Raw genomic sequence first — 15,086 nt, forward strand, 5'->3', positions numbered from 1 at the left:
GACTGACTACTACTATTATTATTATTATTTTATTATGATTTTACCTTTATTTATTATACCTTTTAATGCTAGAATAGCTTATTATTTTGTTATGCACCACACAGAAAAATTATCATTTCTTTTTAAAAGATATACAGGTGCATCTCAATAAATTAGAATGTCATGGAAAAGTTAATTTCAGTAATTCAACGCAAATTGTGAAACTTGTGTATTGAATAAATTTAATGCACACAGACTGAAGTAGTTTAAGACTTTGGTTTCTTTAATTGTGATGATTTTGCTCACATTTAACAGAATCCCACCAATTCACTCTCAACAAATTAGAATATGGTGACATTCCAATCAGCTAATCAACTCAAAACACCTGCAAAGGTTTCCTGAGCCTTCAAAATGGTCTCTCAGTTTGGTTCACTAGGCTACACAATCATGGGGAAGACTGCTGATCTGACCGCTGTCCGGAAGACAAGCATTGACACCCTTCACAAAGAGGGTAAGCCACAAACATTCATTGCGAAAGAAGCTGGCTGTTCACAGAGTGCTGTATCCAAGCATGTTAACAAAAAGCTAAATGCAAGGAAAAAGTGTAGAAGAAAAAGATGCACAACCAACTGAGAGAACCGCAGCCTTGAGAGGCTTGTCAAGCAAAATCGATTCAAGAATTTGGGTGAACTTCACAAGGAATGGACTGAGGCTGGGGTCAAGGCATCAAGAGCAAACCACACACAGACGTGTCAAGGAATTTGGCTACAGTTGTCGTATTCCTCCTTGTTAAGCCACTCCTGAACCACAGACAACATCAGAGGCATCATACCTGAGCTAAGGAGAAGAAGAAATTGCCCAGTGGTCCTCTTTTCAGATGAGAGCAAGTTTTGTATTTCATTTGGAAACCAAGGTCCTGGAGTCTGGTGGAAGGGTGGAGAAGCTCGTAGCTCAAGTTCCTTGATGATTTGGGGTGCAATGTCATCTGCTGGTGTTGGTCCACTGTGTTTTTTTACAAACGTCAAACTCCGCCTTCAGCATTTTCAGCGCTTCCACTGGCTTTTCAACTGGGAATGGGGCCACTGGTTTCTCAGCTGAAAAATTTTTGGGTAACTGGGAGATGAGTGAAGTCTTGATTTTGCACCTGTTCAATCACGATGACGCATTATGTTGAATGTACCATTCTGTTGGTGAATTTAACAAATAATTAGGCTATGTTAATAACTAAGGGAAATTTTAGTTTGAATGCCAACCTCTATTATCAAATACAGACATCATATAAGTAAAACATGTATTAAAAATTACATTTTTACTGGCATTGTTCAGAGGGCCGGTCCAAATGTGGAGGCGGGCCGCATTCGGCCCCCGGGCCGTAGTTTGGGGACCCCTGCTTTAAATCTTGATTTTTAGTTGTTTAAACATATTTTAAACCTTGTTTTATCTTATTTTAAATAAGATAAGAATATAATAGAAATTTAAGCTATCTTAGATGACAGCAATGGAAATCTAAATGTAAACACAAGGTTAAATAAGCTTGCACATTTAAATCTGATAAACACAGATAACGCATTCTGATAAATAAAATGCACCATGCATCCTTAAAAAATGGTTTAAATTTAGACAAGAAAAAAAAAAACATTAATAAAGTATTACAAAAGTCCCTGGCTGCCTGAATTCAGAGTTTTAGAGTTAAGAACAACTAATGTCTGTGACCGAGATGATAGCGATGGTTATGTCATGATGCTTTGCCTAGAGAGAGAAAGCAATTTTAGCGGCTATCGCAACAAGAGCAACTCTTTACTTTGAACAAATCATGCTCACCAGCTGTAAATCCTGCTGTTAGCTGCAGCCGGATTCCTGTGATGTTTCCCTGAAAGCTCCTTCCTCACACTGTCTGTGTGATTTACGCACGCCTCTCCACCGTGGCCGTTTTGCAAAAGTGGGTTTTCCAATCACCCGCCCTTATCTGCAGGGGGTGTAACCCCCAGAAAACTCAGGGAAGGAGACGGATGAGATAAATCTACATCCTGAACACACATGCATGATGGATTCCCAGCGTACATGAATGCAGGGATAGATCACTGCAGACTGTTAAGCTCTACTGAGAGATTTAGGAGAGGCGTGGACAACAAACTCCATCTGCAGTGAGAGACGGAGGTAGAAACTCATGCACACTTTCAGTGAAGTGCAGAACTAGAGCAGGTAACTATGTCAGTTTGCCACAAAATTGGAGTAAATGTAAACCATTAAAAAGAAAGAAAAAAAGACTCACTTCAGCTGAAGAACGCTCAAAGTGACTGAAAATTAGAGAACCGTCGATAATCGGTTTAACCGATATTTTTACAGATATTTTCAACTAATGATTACATTCATGCAAAACTTGTTTTTGTTTAATTTCACTTTTATATAACTTCATTTGAAAGCACTTTGTCAATTTATTTGGCCTAATATCAATAGCATTGTTGCTGCTGCAGTTGTATTCATAAAAAATGCAATGTTTTTATTGCAATATGAAGATGAAACAAGTATACTACATGACAAAATCTGCTTGGAAGTTACACTCAACTATATCATTTTATCACAAAATTGGAATAAGTGTAAATGTAAACCACTAAAAAGAAAAAAGAAAGACCGAGTCAACTCACTTCAGCTGAAGAAAGCTCGAAGTGGCTGAAAATAAATTTAAAAAACCTGTCAATAATCGGTTCAACCAATATTTTGACCGATATTTTCAACTAATGATTACATTGGTAACACTTTACAATAAGGTTCATTAGTTAAACATTAGTTAATGTATTAACTAACATGAACTAAGCATGAACAATACATTTGTTACTGTATTTACTAATCTTTATTAACATTAGTTAACGGAAATACAGTTGTTCATCGTTTGTTCATGTTAGTTCACACTGCATTAACTAATGTTAACAAAATTTTAATAATGTATTAGTAAATGTTGAAATTAACATTAACAAAGATTAATAAATGCTGCATAAGTCCAGTTCATTATTAGTTCATGTTAACTAATATGGTTAACTAATGTTAACTAATGAACCTTATTGTAAAGTGTTACCATTACATTCATGCAAAACCTGTTTTTGTTCAATTTCACTTTTATATTACTCCATTTGAAAAGTACTTTGTCAATTTATTTGGCCTACTGTCAATACTATTGTTGCTGCTGCAGCTGTTTTTATAAAAAAAAAAAAGCTGTGCTTGGATGTGCTGAAATTATAATCAACTGTATCAGTTTACCACAAAAATATTATAAATGCTAATGTAAACTATAAAAACAGCTCAAAAAGATCTCGTCAATTTAGCTCAGCCCTTGTCTTTACTACAAGTGAAAGCAAGAAAAAAATACTGCTGAGTTCATTTTCCTGATAACTAGGGTTTATGAAAGCTCAAAATGCCTCAGAATAAGAAATCGACAGATAATCGGTTTTACTGATATTTTACAGATTTTACAGATATTTCCGACTAATTATAAAATTTATGCGAAGTTGATAGTCTCCCTTGACATTTTTCATTTTCTTTCATGCATTTAGCAGATGTTTTTATCCAAAGCAGAAGATGAACTACAAAAACTGTGTTTTTGCTTAATTTTACTTATATCATTCCACTTGAAAACATAAGACTTTATCATTTTATTTGGTCTATCGTTAATATTATTAATGCTGCTGCAGTTGTTGTTATTAAAAATGCTGTGTTTTTATTGTGATATGAAGGTGAAATAAAACAAAAATTACATAAAGACTGTCTGGTCATACTACATGAAATAATCTGCTTGGATGTGCTGAAGTTATATTTAACGATAGAAGTTTACCACATCTTTACTACAAGTGATAGCAAGAAAAAATACTGCTGGAAGACATCAATTTTAGCAAAGAGCATTATTACTACAATTTTAAGTACCATATTTGCATTATATACAGTATATGCATTACATTTTTATAGTTACTGTCTCAGTTGCTAAATGATTGTATAAACCTTGAAATTCTGTCAAACTGGTTAAAAAAATTGTTTGCAAGTTTTAGAGTTCATTTTCCTGATAACTAGGGTATAAAAGAGCCAAATATGCAAATATATATTGGCAACAGTTAAAAATAAAAAGCTCAAAGTGACTCATAATTAGAGATACACTCTTAAAAATAAAGGTGCTTTAAAAGGTTCCTTCACAGCGATGCCGTAGAAGAACCATTTTTGGTTCCACAAAGAACCATCTCTTTCTTTCCTTTTTATATGAAGAACCTTCTTTCGCCACAAAGAACCTTTTTGGGAAACAGAATTGTTCTTCAGATGTTAAAAGTTCTTTATAGAACCATTTAGACAAATAAAGGTTCTTCTATGGCATTGTGAAACACCTTTATTTTGTAGACTGATAATCGGTCTTACCGATATTTTACAGATTTTACCGATATTTTCGACTAATTATTACATTTATGCAACGTTGATAGTCTCCCTTGATATTTTACATTTTCTTTCATGAATTTAGCAAATGCTTTTATCCACAGAATAGGAGCTACAAATTACCTTTTTAAAATTTCATATTTATTCATGTTTTCCATTTTCAAAAACATTAGACTTTGTCAATTTAGTTTGCTTATTGCATTAGTGTTGCTTCTGTTTCAGTTGTTTAGTTATTTAAAAAAAATGCTGTTTTTATTGTGATGTAAAGACAACAGAGTAAACCGTAAATAAATATCGGTTATTAGACATACAAATAATCTGGTTCTTCATTAAAATATCAACCACTCCATTAAAAATAATGGCGACTTTCACGTTTTACAAATGATTTCGTATTATATGCTCCCATCACAAATGCTCAAAAAAAACAGCAAAACAACTCATCAGATGTGTATATGCAGTACGTGTGTGTCTACATCTGACACGGATCTATAAACACAGAGCATCTGTCTTCCTCTTTGACTAATTCTGACTGAAAATCAATGTCCATTAGGCTGACTCACGACTCTGAGTGTCGCCTTTATTTTATTTTCGACTCTAATATGATGCCCCCGGCTTTCAAAACTTGGCCCGCTTCAGCTAAACCACACATACGTGATCTCGCTGCACCTCTTATGATTAAACATGAACTCCTGTTCCAGCTAATTACATTAAACAAGTCAAACTTAAGCGGAAAGAACAGATGAGATCGAATCTTACCTCAGCTCCTGTCAGGTAGTACGCAGAGAGAAGACCGCCAACGTAACGGATGTTCACCTCAAACAGGGACGCCTCTCCGTTCTGTCGAAAACAAACAAGATTAAGAAACTCATCTTTGTGTCTTAGCAACATTACGAATGGCATTAATAATAGAGGAAAACATTTTCCAGGGTGCTGTATGGAGATATCTCAAGGTCACATTTGTACCACAATGCTGTTTTTACCTAAATAGGTGTTGCGAACCTTGGGTAGTTCATATTAGAGGGGAAGAAAGATATGAAATGTCTTATCTGTTGCATTTATGCATGACTGACAAATATGCATCACAATTGGATGGAAAATTTATATGCAATTCAAATTTTAGGGCTCAATATGTGTATGGAACTTTCAAAAACTCAATTTCTAAAGGTCAGAAAGAGATTAGAAAATAGTCACGGCAAACTAAACTGTTACTCATTTTGCCAGAATAAATGGTCCTTCTTGAAAAAATGAAATAATAAAAATGCATGACCGCTTTAAAGTACATTCACATCTCAAAGAGTGATTTTCTGAATCCGTGCAGCCGTGACCTCTGGCCGTGTCGGTCACTGAGTCGTATTCAACACGCCGCAGTGCTTTCCTGCTGCGGGGAAACTGCCAAGATCTCTGCGGCCGGGGCCGAGAGGGCAAACCGTTATTAAGCACTTTTAGACAATGTTTCCCTGCTGCTGGGAGTCAAAGGAGCCTATTGATTTATGAAGAGTGTGTGAATAATAGCAATTGAGCAACATGAACTTTTCTCAGCAAGACCACTGTGAACTGTTTTTCCTATTGCAAATCAAATCAGATTTAAAAAATACTGCATTTTAAGTTGCTCAGATCAAAGTGATTTAAGTACAGTAAGCTGATAGTCGGACATTATTTAAAGGAACAATTCAACCATAAAAATACATGACTTCAAAAGATAAATAATATAGCACACAAGTCATATATACTTCTTTTATGTTTTTTTTTTTTTTTTTTTTTTTACTTATTATTATTATTATTATTTTATGGCAGGCCTCGGTGACAATATGACTGTTATACTGAAAAGAACAGATCTTACATTCTACAAACTATTCAATTAATAGTATCATTTTCAGTTTTGTATTGGGACTGGTCACTTAACTTGTTAATTAAGTACAAAAATATTAAGGGGAGACACTGCAGGCAAAAGCGCTGTTATCAAGTTTGAGATTTTGGGCTTTTCGGTTTTTCAACAAAGTATTTTTTTTCAGACTACTACTATTAAGTGTTTTTTTATAGAACTTTATCTATTTGTGTCAATAGATTTTAATCACAATGCATATTGTTAAAACCCGTTTTCTACACAGAGCCAAAAATCTCTACTTCAGTAGCACTTACACACACCAACTTCAAATTTTTATTTCTCTCTATATCCTGAAGGTTTTTACAGAGGGATTTGTTCATTTGGGATTTGCTTGGTTTGATACAACATTTTATTCCCCCCAAAATAGTAAAAAATTATACTGTTTCCTGTCTGTTCTAAGTTTTTTCTGAATTATGTCATGGTGAAATGAGATACCCAAAATCCCCTCTGTAAAAACTTTGGACTCTAATATGTCTTAATAAAAATTAAACAAGAATTTTGAAACGGACTTCATCCAGTGTTTAGATTTTTGTACTAGAAATGTATGCAAATTAGCGCATATTTCATTAAATAATGCCTCATAACATTTTAGAAAATTCACCTGCAGCCACGCTATAATCTGCCTGAAATCATGACTTAAAACTACACTAATGAGTCTTGTGTTCAAAAAACAAACCATTAATTTGGATTGTAAAAACGAACAGTTTTTTAGCATCTTAAAATTGCATTTTCACCATGCATCAGCAATCGGTCGGTAATATTGGTGGTAATGAATGTAAACAATGCCACTGAACCCAACAAAACTTGCATATTTTTCTGATTATTGCTGATGAAAATGGTCAATTATTGTCATGTTCTAATCTGTACTACTTGTACTAATCGGCCCGCACAGAAAAAACAAAGTAGAGGTCGACCGATATATCGGTTTTGCCGATAAATCGGCACCGATAGTTGATTGGCGGAATTATCAATAGTTTTTCTGGGTTGCGTTGCTTGACATTACTAATTTGAAATAGTCTGACGAATTCCTAAATGAAACTGAATTTTCAAGATGGTTATTTAATCAACGTGTCTTGATTACATACTTTAATTTATATTTACAGATGAAGTCTTACATACACCTTGCAGAATCTGCAAAATGATAATTATTTAACCAAAATAAGAAGGATCATACAAAACGCATGTTATTTTTTATTTAGTACTGACCTGAATACGATATCTGACATAAAAGACAATGTTTTCATATAGTCCACAAAAGAACATAATAGTTGCATTTATAAAAATGACGCTGTCTAAAAGTTTACATACACTTGATTCTTAATATGGTGATGTTATCTGAATGATTTACAGCACACTCATATGCAACTATTACGGAAGGTTCAAACGCTCACTGATGCTTCAGAAGGAAACACAATGCATTAAGACCCAGGGGTGAAAACTTTTGGAATTTGAAGATCTGGGTGAATTGAACTTATTTTGTCTTCTGGAGAACATGTAAGTATATTCTGTAGTTTATGAAGGGCACTACTAAATGAAAAAATATGATATTTAGGCCAAAAAAGAAAAATGTACACATTCTCATTCTGTTCAAAAGTTTTCACGCCCTGCTGTTAATGCATTGTTATTCTTTCTGGAGCATCAGTGAGTGTTTGAACCTTCTGTAATAGTTGCATATGAGTCTCTCAGTGTAAAAATATGGCTCTTAAAATCATTCAGTCCTTGTTGAAATACACAAAAAATGCTGGAAAACCAAAGAATGTGTGGGACCTGATTTTTCTGAAGAACAGCAGGCAATTTAACTCTTCAGGACAAACAAGGGACTCATGAAAACTATCACTAAACTTTTTTAACAGGGTCAATTTTAAAAATTCAACTATTGTTTTCAATTGTAAATTATATGCAAACATCTTTTATGTGAAAAATCTTATCCTGATCAGTACTAAATAAAAAATATTATGCATTTTGTATGATCTCTCTTATTTTGGTAAAATAGTTAACATTTTGCAGATTCTGTAACTATGCCATATACAATGATATTAATTTTGGCTTATAGCACCCTCATGCATTTTTACATAGACTAAAACATAAAAAACAGCTTTAAAATGTTTTGTTATGCTTTGGCCTATGATAGAGACAATTAAGATAAGAGGAGTTAAAGGCCGGGAGAGGCCCTAAGGAGACATAATATGTCAGCATAATTACAATCACTTGAGTTTGCAAGGAGTTGAGGTGACAAGAGTCCTTATTGACTTGCAGCCACTTACAGGAAGCAAGCACAATCTCTGGAGTAGACGATAAGAGAATTATAGCAAAGAACCATAGAGAGTAATCACCTCCTCAATCCATTCATTGATGCTCTGATCAACAGCGCACTCGAATCGCACTCGCATCTGATATCTAAAGAGGCTTCCAGCTCGATTTGTCACAGCAGAACGACAGCACGCATCTATCAAAGTCTGCTTCAGAGTGACGTGTCAGACAAAGGGACAGGACTATCCAAAAAACACAAGCCAAATGAGAGTAATCCCAACTCACACAGAGAGTATTTCCGTCTTAAATCAACTGCTGAACATTTCACAGCGGCAAAAAAAGAGCATGTTTGAGGAAAGCACACTAAACAACCATGAATTAAGAGAGGGCTTAAAAGGATTATCCTGTAAGAAATCAGACAAATCCCAAGCTACAACGCTTAAGCAGGTATTTGTGGGTAAATATGTTTGTGCATGTGAGTGTCTTTCTGCAATTTTGCAGTATTTATCAAATAAAGGGTAATTACTTTAAATAGCGCTTTATTTTAAGAAACAGTTCACCTAAAAATAAAAATTAGCTGGAAATGTAGTCATTCTCAGGCCATACTAGACGTAGATGAGTTTGCTGCTTCATCAGATTTGGAGAATGTGTTATTCTATCACTTGCTCACCAATGGATGTGAATGGGTGCCGTCAGAATGAGAGTCCAAACAGCTGATAAAAACATCTCAATAATCCACAAGTAATCCGCACCACTCAAGTCCATCAGTTAACATCTTGAGAAACCAAAAGCTTCATGTTTGTAAGAAACAAATCAATCATTGAGACATTTTTAATTTCAAAACAGTTCAAAACACCTTTCTAATAGAGCACCCATCATTTTCAAATCAGAACTTGAATTTCTTGAGTCTTATAATTTATTAAATATATTGAGAATAAAGTACATTTTCCTTACAATTTATCAAGTGTCATTTTTGACTTAAAAATACAAAATTAACCTTTTTATTTCCATGATAACCGGATTTCCTCAAGATGTTATTTGATGGATTGGAGTGGTGTGAATTACTTGTGGATCATTGTGATGTATTTATCAGCTGTTCGGACTCTCCTTCTGACGGCACCCATTCACATCCATTGGTGAGCAAGTGATGCAATGCTAGAATTCTCCAGATGTTTTCAAGATGTTAATTGATGGATAGGAGCGGTGCGAATTGTTTGTGGATTATTGTGATGTTTTTGTCAGCTGTTTGGACTCTCATTTTGATGGCACCCATTCACCTCCATTGGTAAGCCAAATCTGAAACCAGCAAGACTTTCGCTTTAACCTGCCCATTAACCTTACTAATAGAGCACCATATCATTTTCAAATCAGAACTTGAATTTCTTGAGTGTTATAATTCAGTAAATATATTGAGATTAAAGCATATTTTATTAAATTTCTTAAATATATTGAGATTAATGTGTATTTTACTCACTATTTTATCAAGTGTCATTTTTGACTTAAAAATACAAAATTAACCTTTTTATTTCCATGATAACTGGATTTCCTCGAAATGTTAATTGATGGATTGGAGCGGTGTGAATTACTTGTGGATTTCTGTGATGTTTTTATCAACAGTTTGGACTCTCATTCTGACGGCACCCATTCACATCCATTGATGAGCAAGTGATGCAATGCTACAATTCTCCAGATGTTTTCAAGATGTTAATTGATGGATTGGAGCGGTGTGAATTACTTGTGGATTATTGTGATGTTTTTAACAGTTTGGACTCTCATTCTGACGGCACCCATTCACATCCATTGGTGAGCAAGTGATGCAATGCTCCAATTCTCCAGATGTTTTCAAGATGTTAATTGATGGATTGGAGCGGTGCGCATTGTTTGTGGATTATTTTGATGTTTTTGTCTGGTCTGTTTGGTCTGTTTGGACTCTCATTTTGATGGCACCCATTCAGATCCATTGGTAAGCCAAATCTGAAACCAGCCAGACTTTCGCTTTAACCTGCCCATTAACCTTACTAATAGAGCACCAAATAATTTTCAAATCAGAACTTGAATTTCTTGAGTGTTATAATTTATTAAATATATTGAGATTAATGTGTATTTTACTCACTATTTTATCAAGTGTCATTTTTGACTTAAAAATACAAAATTAACATTTTTATTTCCATGATAACCGGATTTCCTCAAAATGTTAATTGATGGATTGGAGTGGTGTGAATTACTTGTGATGTTTTTATCAGCTGTTTGGACTTTCCTTCTGACGGCACCCATTCACATCCATTGATAAGTCAGTGATGCAATGCTACAATTCTCCAGATGTTCTAAATGTGTTAATTGATAGATTGGAGTGGTGTGAATTACTTGTGGATTACTGTGATGTTTTATCAGCTGTTTGGACTCTCATTCTAATGGCACCCATTCACATCCATTGGTGAGCAAGTGATGCAATGCTACAATTTTCTAAATCTGATGAAGAAACAAACTCATCTACATCTTGATTGGCCTGAGGGTGACTATCTTTAGTGCATCTAACAACATTCTAGTGATTTAAAATAAAAATGTTATTATAATGGTGGAATGTTCTCTCTTTTTGTCAGCGACAGGGTTTTGTTGAAGAAACCGAAAGAACATAATCAGCCAGACTTTCGCTTTAACCTGTCTATTACCCTTCACTTGCATGCTCAGTAATAGCCAGGTGGTTTCAATCAGGTGCGTTGCGTTATTGTAACCGCCGGACCTCTGGGCTGCGGTGTGGTCATGGCTAATGGCTGCACTGTCAAACTAATGACACCAAATTAGCATTTTAATTCTTGCAGGTTTGGCAGGCGGTGCACAAGGAAGGCTGCTGTAGAGATGTTATTGTTAGTAGCACAAAAATGGAGCGCTGAGATAAAAATTACTGTGGCTAAAAATACAACACGCTGAAAGCTCCTATGACGGTTCAGAGACGCAGCAGCAGCGTCGTGTTGCTCTGTACCTCACATGCTGGTAAGCATTGAGTGGAACAGGAACAGATTTAGACACGCTGCCTGGTTTGGTTTGGAAGAGAGGCGATGCGGGCCTGTGCTAATGTGATTGGCCACAAGAGGATCTGTTGTGTGTAAAGAAAGTCTGCTCCTAGGAAACTCACAGCTGGGTTCAACACTCACTGTTTTTGCAGTGCATAGTGTGTTATTTACTTATTATTTTATCAGACTGACATTTTTGGCACAAATAATACAGAATAAACATTTTTCATTTACATAGTTGCAATTCGTGAGTTGGAATTAGAAATAGTGCTGAGCAATGATTAATGCTGATTATTTGTGATTAATCGCATTTAAAAACATGTCTACTATGTATATTTATAATATAAATACACACACATGAACATATATATATACTGTATATATATATATATATATATATATATATATAAAAAGAAAAATGTATGTTTACATATTTATATATTATAAATATAATATGTGTGAGTGTGTGTGTGTGTGTATATATATATATATATATATATATATATATATATATATATTTTTTTTTTTAATGCGATTAATCATTTTAACAGCACTAAAATATAAATAAAAATGTATTGTTAATGTTGACTAATTATGCCAATTTATTCTGATATATGCAATGTGATGCTGAGGCTAAAACACAAAAATACTAAAATACTGTTTTTCACTTACTATTTAAAAAAATGGCATGCAGTATTCATACATGGAATAAAATAAACACAAAATCGAAAAAATGGGTTCTTTTAAAATAAATGATACAGTAATGGAAAATTGTGTGTGTGTATATATATTTCTTTTTTCTTCATTAAATAAAGATATCGTTGATGTTTACCAATTATGCCAGTTTATTAGAATATATAAATATAATAAACATATTATGGACATATTGATCAAAGTTATATACTGTCAAAACAATTAGATTTTTATATGAAAATTTGTATAATTTTGTCATACAGCAACACATCATGCAATTCAGATAATTTTTTAATCAAAACCTGAATCTCTTAAGTATTATGAAATATTAAATAAACACTGTACACATATAAAAAACAAAAAAAAAATATTTTGGATGTGATTATTTGTTTGAACAGCACTAAAATATATATAAAAAAATATATATAGTTAATGACTTAATGACTTAATTGACTAATTATGCCAAACTATTCTGATATATATATATACCTAATGGCCTAATGGTTAGAGAGTCGGACTTGTAACCCAAAGATGTTAATCTAAATTTGAATTAAATGATTTATTAAACATAATTCCTGCTTATTGAATATACTGTATTTATTAAAATAAATTAAGCACTATGCATTTCAAATGCAGCTGTCACTTACATGCAATGTAACGCTTAAAGATTACATCATCAACTGTCTGAAACACATATTGTGAAATAATGCATACTGTCGCATGTGGCGACACTAACAGTCCAGCAAAAACGCTTAAATGAGTAAAAGAGAGATTCACACAAACTGGGCTGTGATTAAAGACAGCGATTAGCTGTAATTAGCCCTCAGTGATCATCAAAATTGACCAATTATAGAGGTCTATCTCCAATCAAGATATTCACACATACAGCATCTCTCTCTGGAGGTCAGCGGATTGTGGTTTTGTTGGTTGTAGTAGGCGACTGCTGTAGCCGTAATGTTATCAGTGGGATGTGAAACTGGCCTGAGCTCAACTGTGACGTACTGGAAATAAAAATAAGATGTCATTCTCATAAGATGTCAAATGCAATCAGCTCCCTTTAAACTAAAAATGAAGATTATGGCGAGAAATATGTTTGTATATAAACTGCAGATGGGTGTAATGCATTACTGTTAAAGTTTGGTGAAAATCAAGCTTTTATTCATGTTTGCATTCTTATCTGGTGTTTTTAATATGCTTATTGACAAACCATGTTTTCTTTTGATTTTTTTAAATACTCAGAAGAGAACATAAGAACATATAACTTAATTAGTGTTTTTTTTTTTTTGCAAGCTTAATTTCACATACATCTGACTCTAAATCTCCCTTGTTTTATTCAAAATGCATCTTGACAAGTATATGGAAACTATCCAAAGTTCTGTTAACTTTGCGGGCAAAAAAGTTTTGATTTTGGACTTTTTGGTGTTTCATAAAGTGTTTTTTTAGACTAGTGGAAAGAACACCCAAAAGACAATGTTAAGTGTTTCTTTTATAGCACTTTATCTATTTGTGTCAACAGATTTCAATTACAATCCATGTTTTGAAAGGCTGTTTTCTTAAAATGAGTTTTTTCTTCTAGACTGAGCCATAAATCTCCACTTCAGTAGCACTTACACACACCAAACTTGACATTTTTAGTCCTGTCTATCTCCTGAAGGATTTTACAGAGGGATTTGTTCATTTATAATTTGCTTAATTTTATACAAAATTTTATTCCTCCCAAAATTGTAAAAATACATTGTTTTCTATCTGTTCTAAGTTTTTTTCTGAATTATGTTGTGACGAAATGAAATCCCCTCTGTGATTCTAATATGCGACCCTGGAGCACAAAACCAGTCTTAAGTCGCTGGGGTATATTTGTAGCAATAGCCAAAAATACATTGTATGGGTCAAAATTATTGATTTTTCTTTTATGCCAAAAATCATTAGGAAATTGAGTAAAGCTCATGTTTCATGAAGATTTTTTGTAAAATTCCTACTATAAATATATCAAAATGTAATTTTTGATTAGTAAAATGCATTGTTAAGAACTTAATTTGGACAACTTTAAAGGTGATTTTCTCAGTATTTTGATTTTTTGCACCCTTAGATTTCAGATTTTCAAATAGATGTATCTCGGCCAAATATTGTCCTATCCTAACAAACCATACATCAATAGAAAGCTTTCATATGATGTATATATCTCAGTTTTGTACAATTTAACCTTATGACTGGTTTTGTGGTCCAGGGTCACATATTTGAAATAGTTTGAGCTGGAGTTCAGTTGCTGACATTTTCATGAATTTTTGAATTTTTTTTCTAATAATATCACTTTTGCATGAAAACATCATGCACGCTCTTTTAAGTCACTAGAAGCACCAGCTCTCTTCAAAATCAAATGGCTTTCCGTCACCTCACTCTTAAGGCTTCACAAGCCTCTTGATTCACATTGGGTTCAACATCTTCAGTGGCTCCAGCAGCGGAGGATCTGGCCACAGACAGCATGAGTGATACTCTCATTTGGCCGTTCTTCGGAGGCTAATTCCCATCACTTTCAGGTCACCTTCACTTTAAGGAGCTCATTCCTCACTGACAGCCTGGAGATCTTCAGAGACTCTCATTTATTTAGATAGAGTTGGAACACAGATGGATCCATTATGTTGAGGGTATCAAGAGGCTACTTGGAGAAGAGCATTTCGACTTGGAGTGTGGAGTGCTTTTAAAGGGAAACCGTGCAAACTAAATCAAACACAGCAGACACGTGAAGTAATACAAATGCACTTGGAGTCTGAAATGAATCATACAGTGAATCTGATATATATAGAATTCAGTCTTAAAATATATTTTAATATATATGTGGACCCTGGAACACAAATTATCCA

General features: G+C 34.0%; 1 protein-coding gene across 1 annotated transcript in view; it reads right to left on the minus strand.

The window, feature by feature from the left end:
• The window catches only part of LOC141342476 (mannosyl-oligosaccharide 1,2-alpha-mannosidase IA), a 308,562-nt gene that overhangs the window by 67,306 nt on the left and 226,170 nt on the right, over window positions 1-15,086 (minus strand). Inside the window, exon 4 of the mRNA XM_073846931.1 lies at window positions 5,146-5,226. Within this exon, the coding sequence (XP_073703032.1) occupies window positions 5,146-5,226 (81 nt within the window). The remainder of the gene's footprint in view (window positions 1-5,145; window positions 5,227-15,086) is intronic.

The sequence above is a fragment of the Garra rufa genome, chromosome 9 (assembly GCF_049309525.1).
Source record: "Garra rufa chromosome 9, GarRuf1.0, whole genome shotgun sequence".
Taxonomy (NCBI): domain Eukaryota; kingdom Metazoa; phylum Chordata; class Actinopteri; order Cypriniformes; family Cyprinidae; genus Garra; species Garra rufa.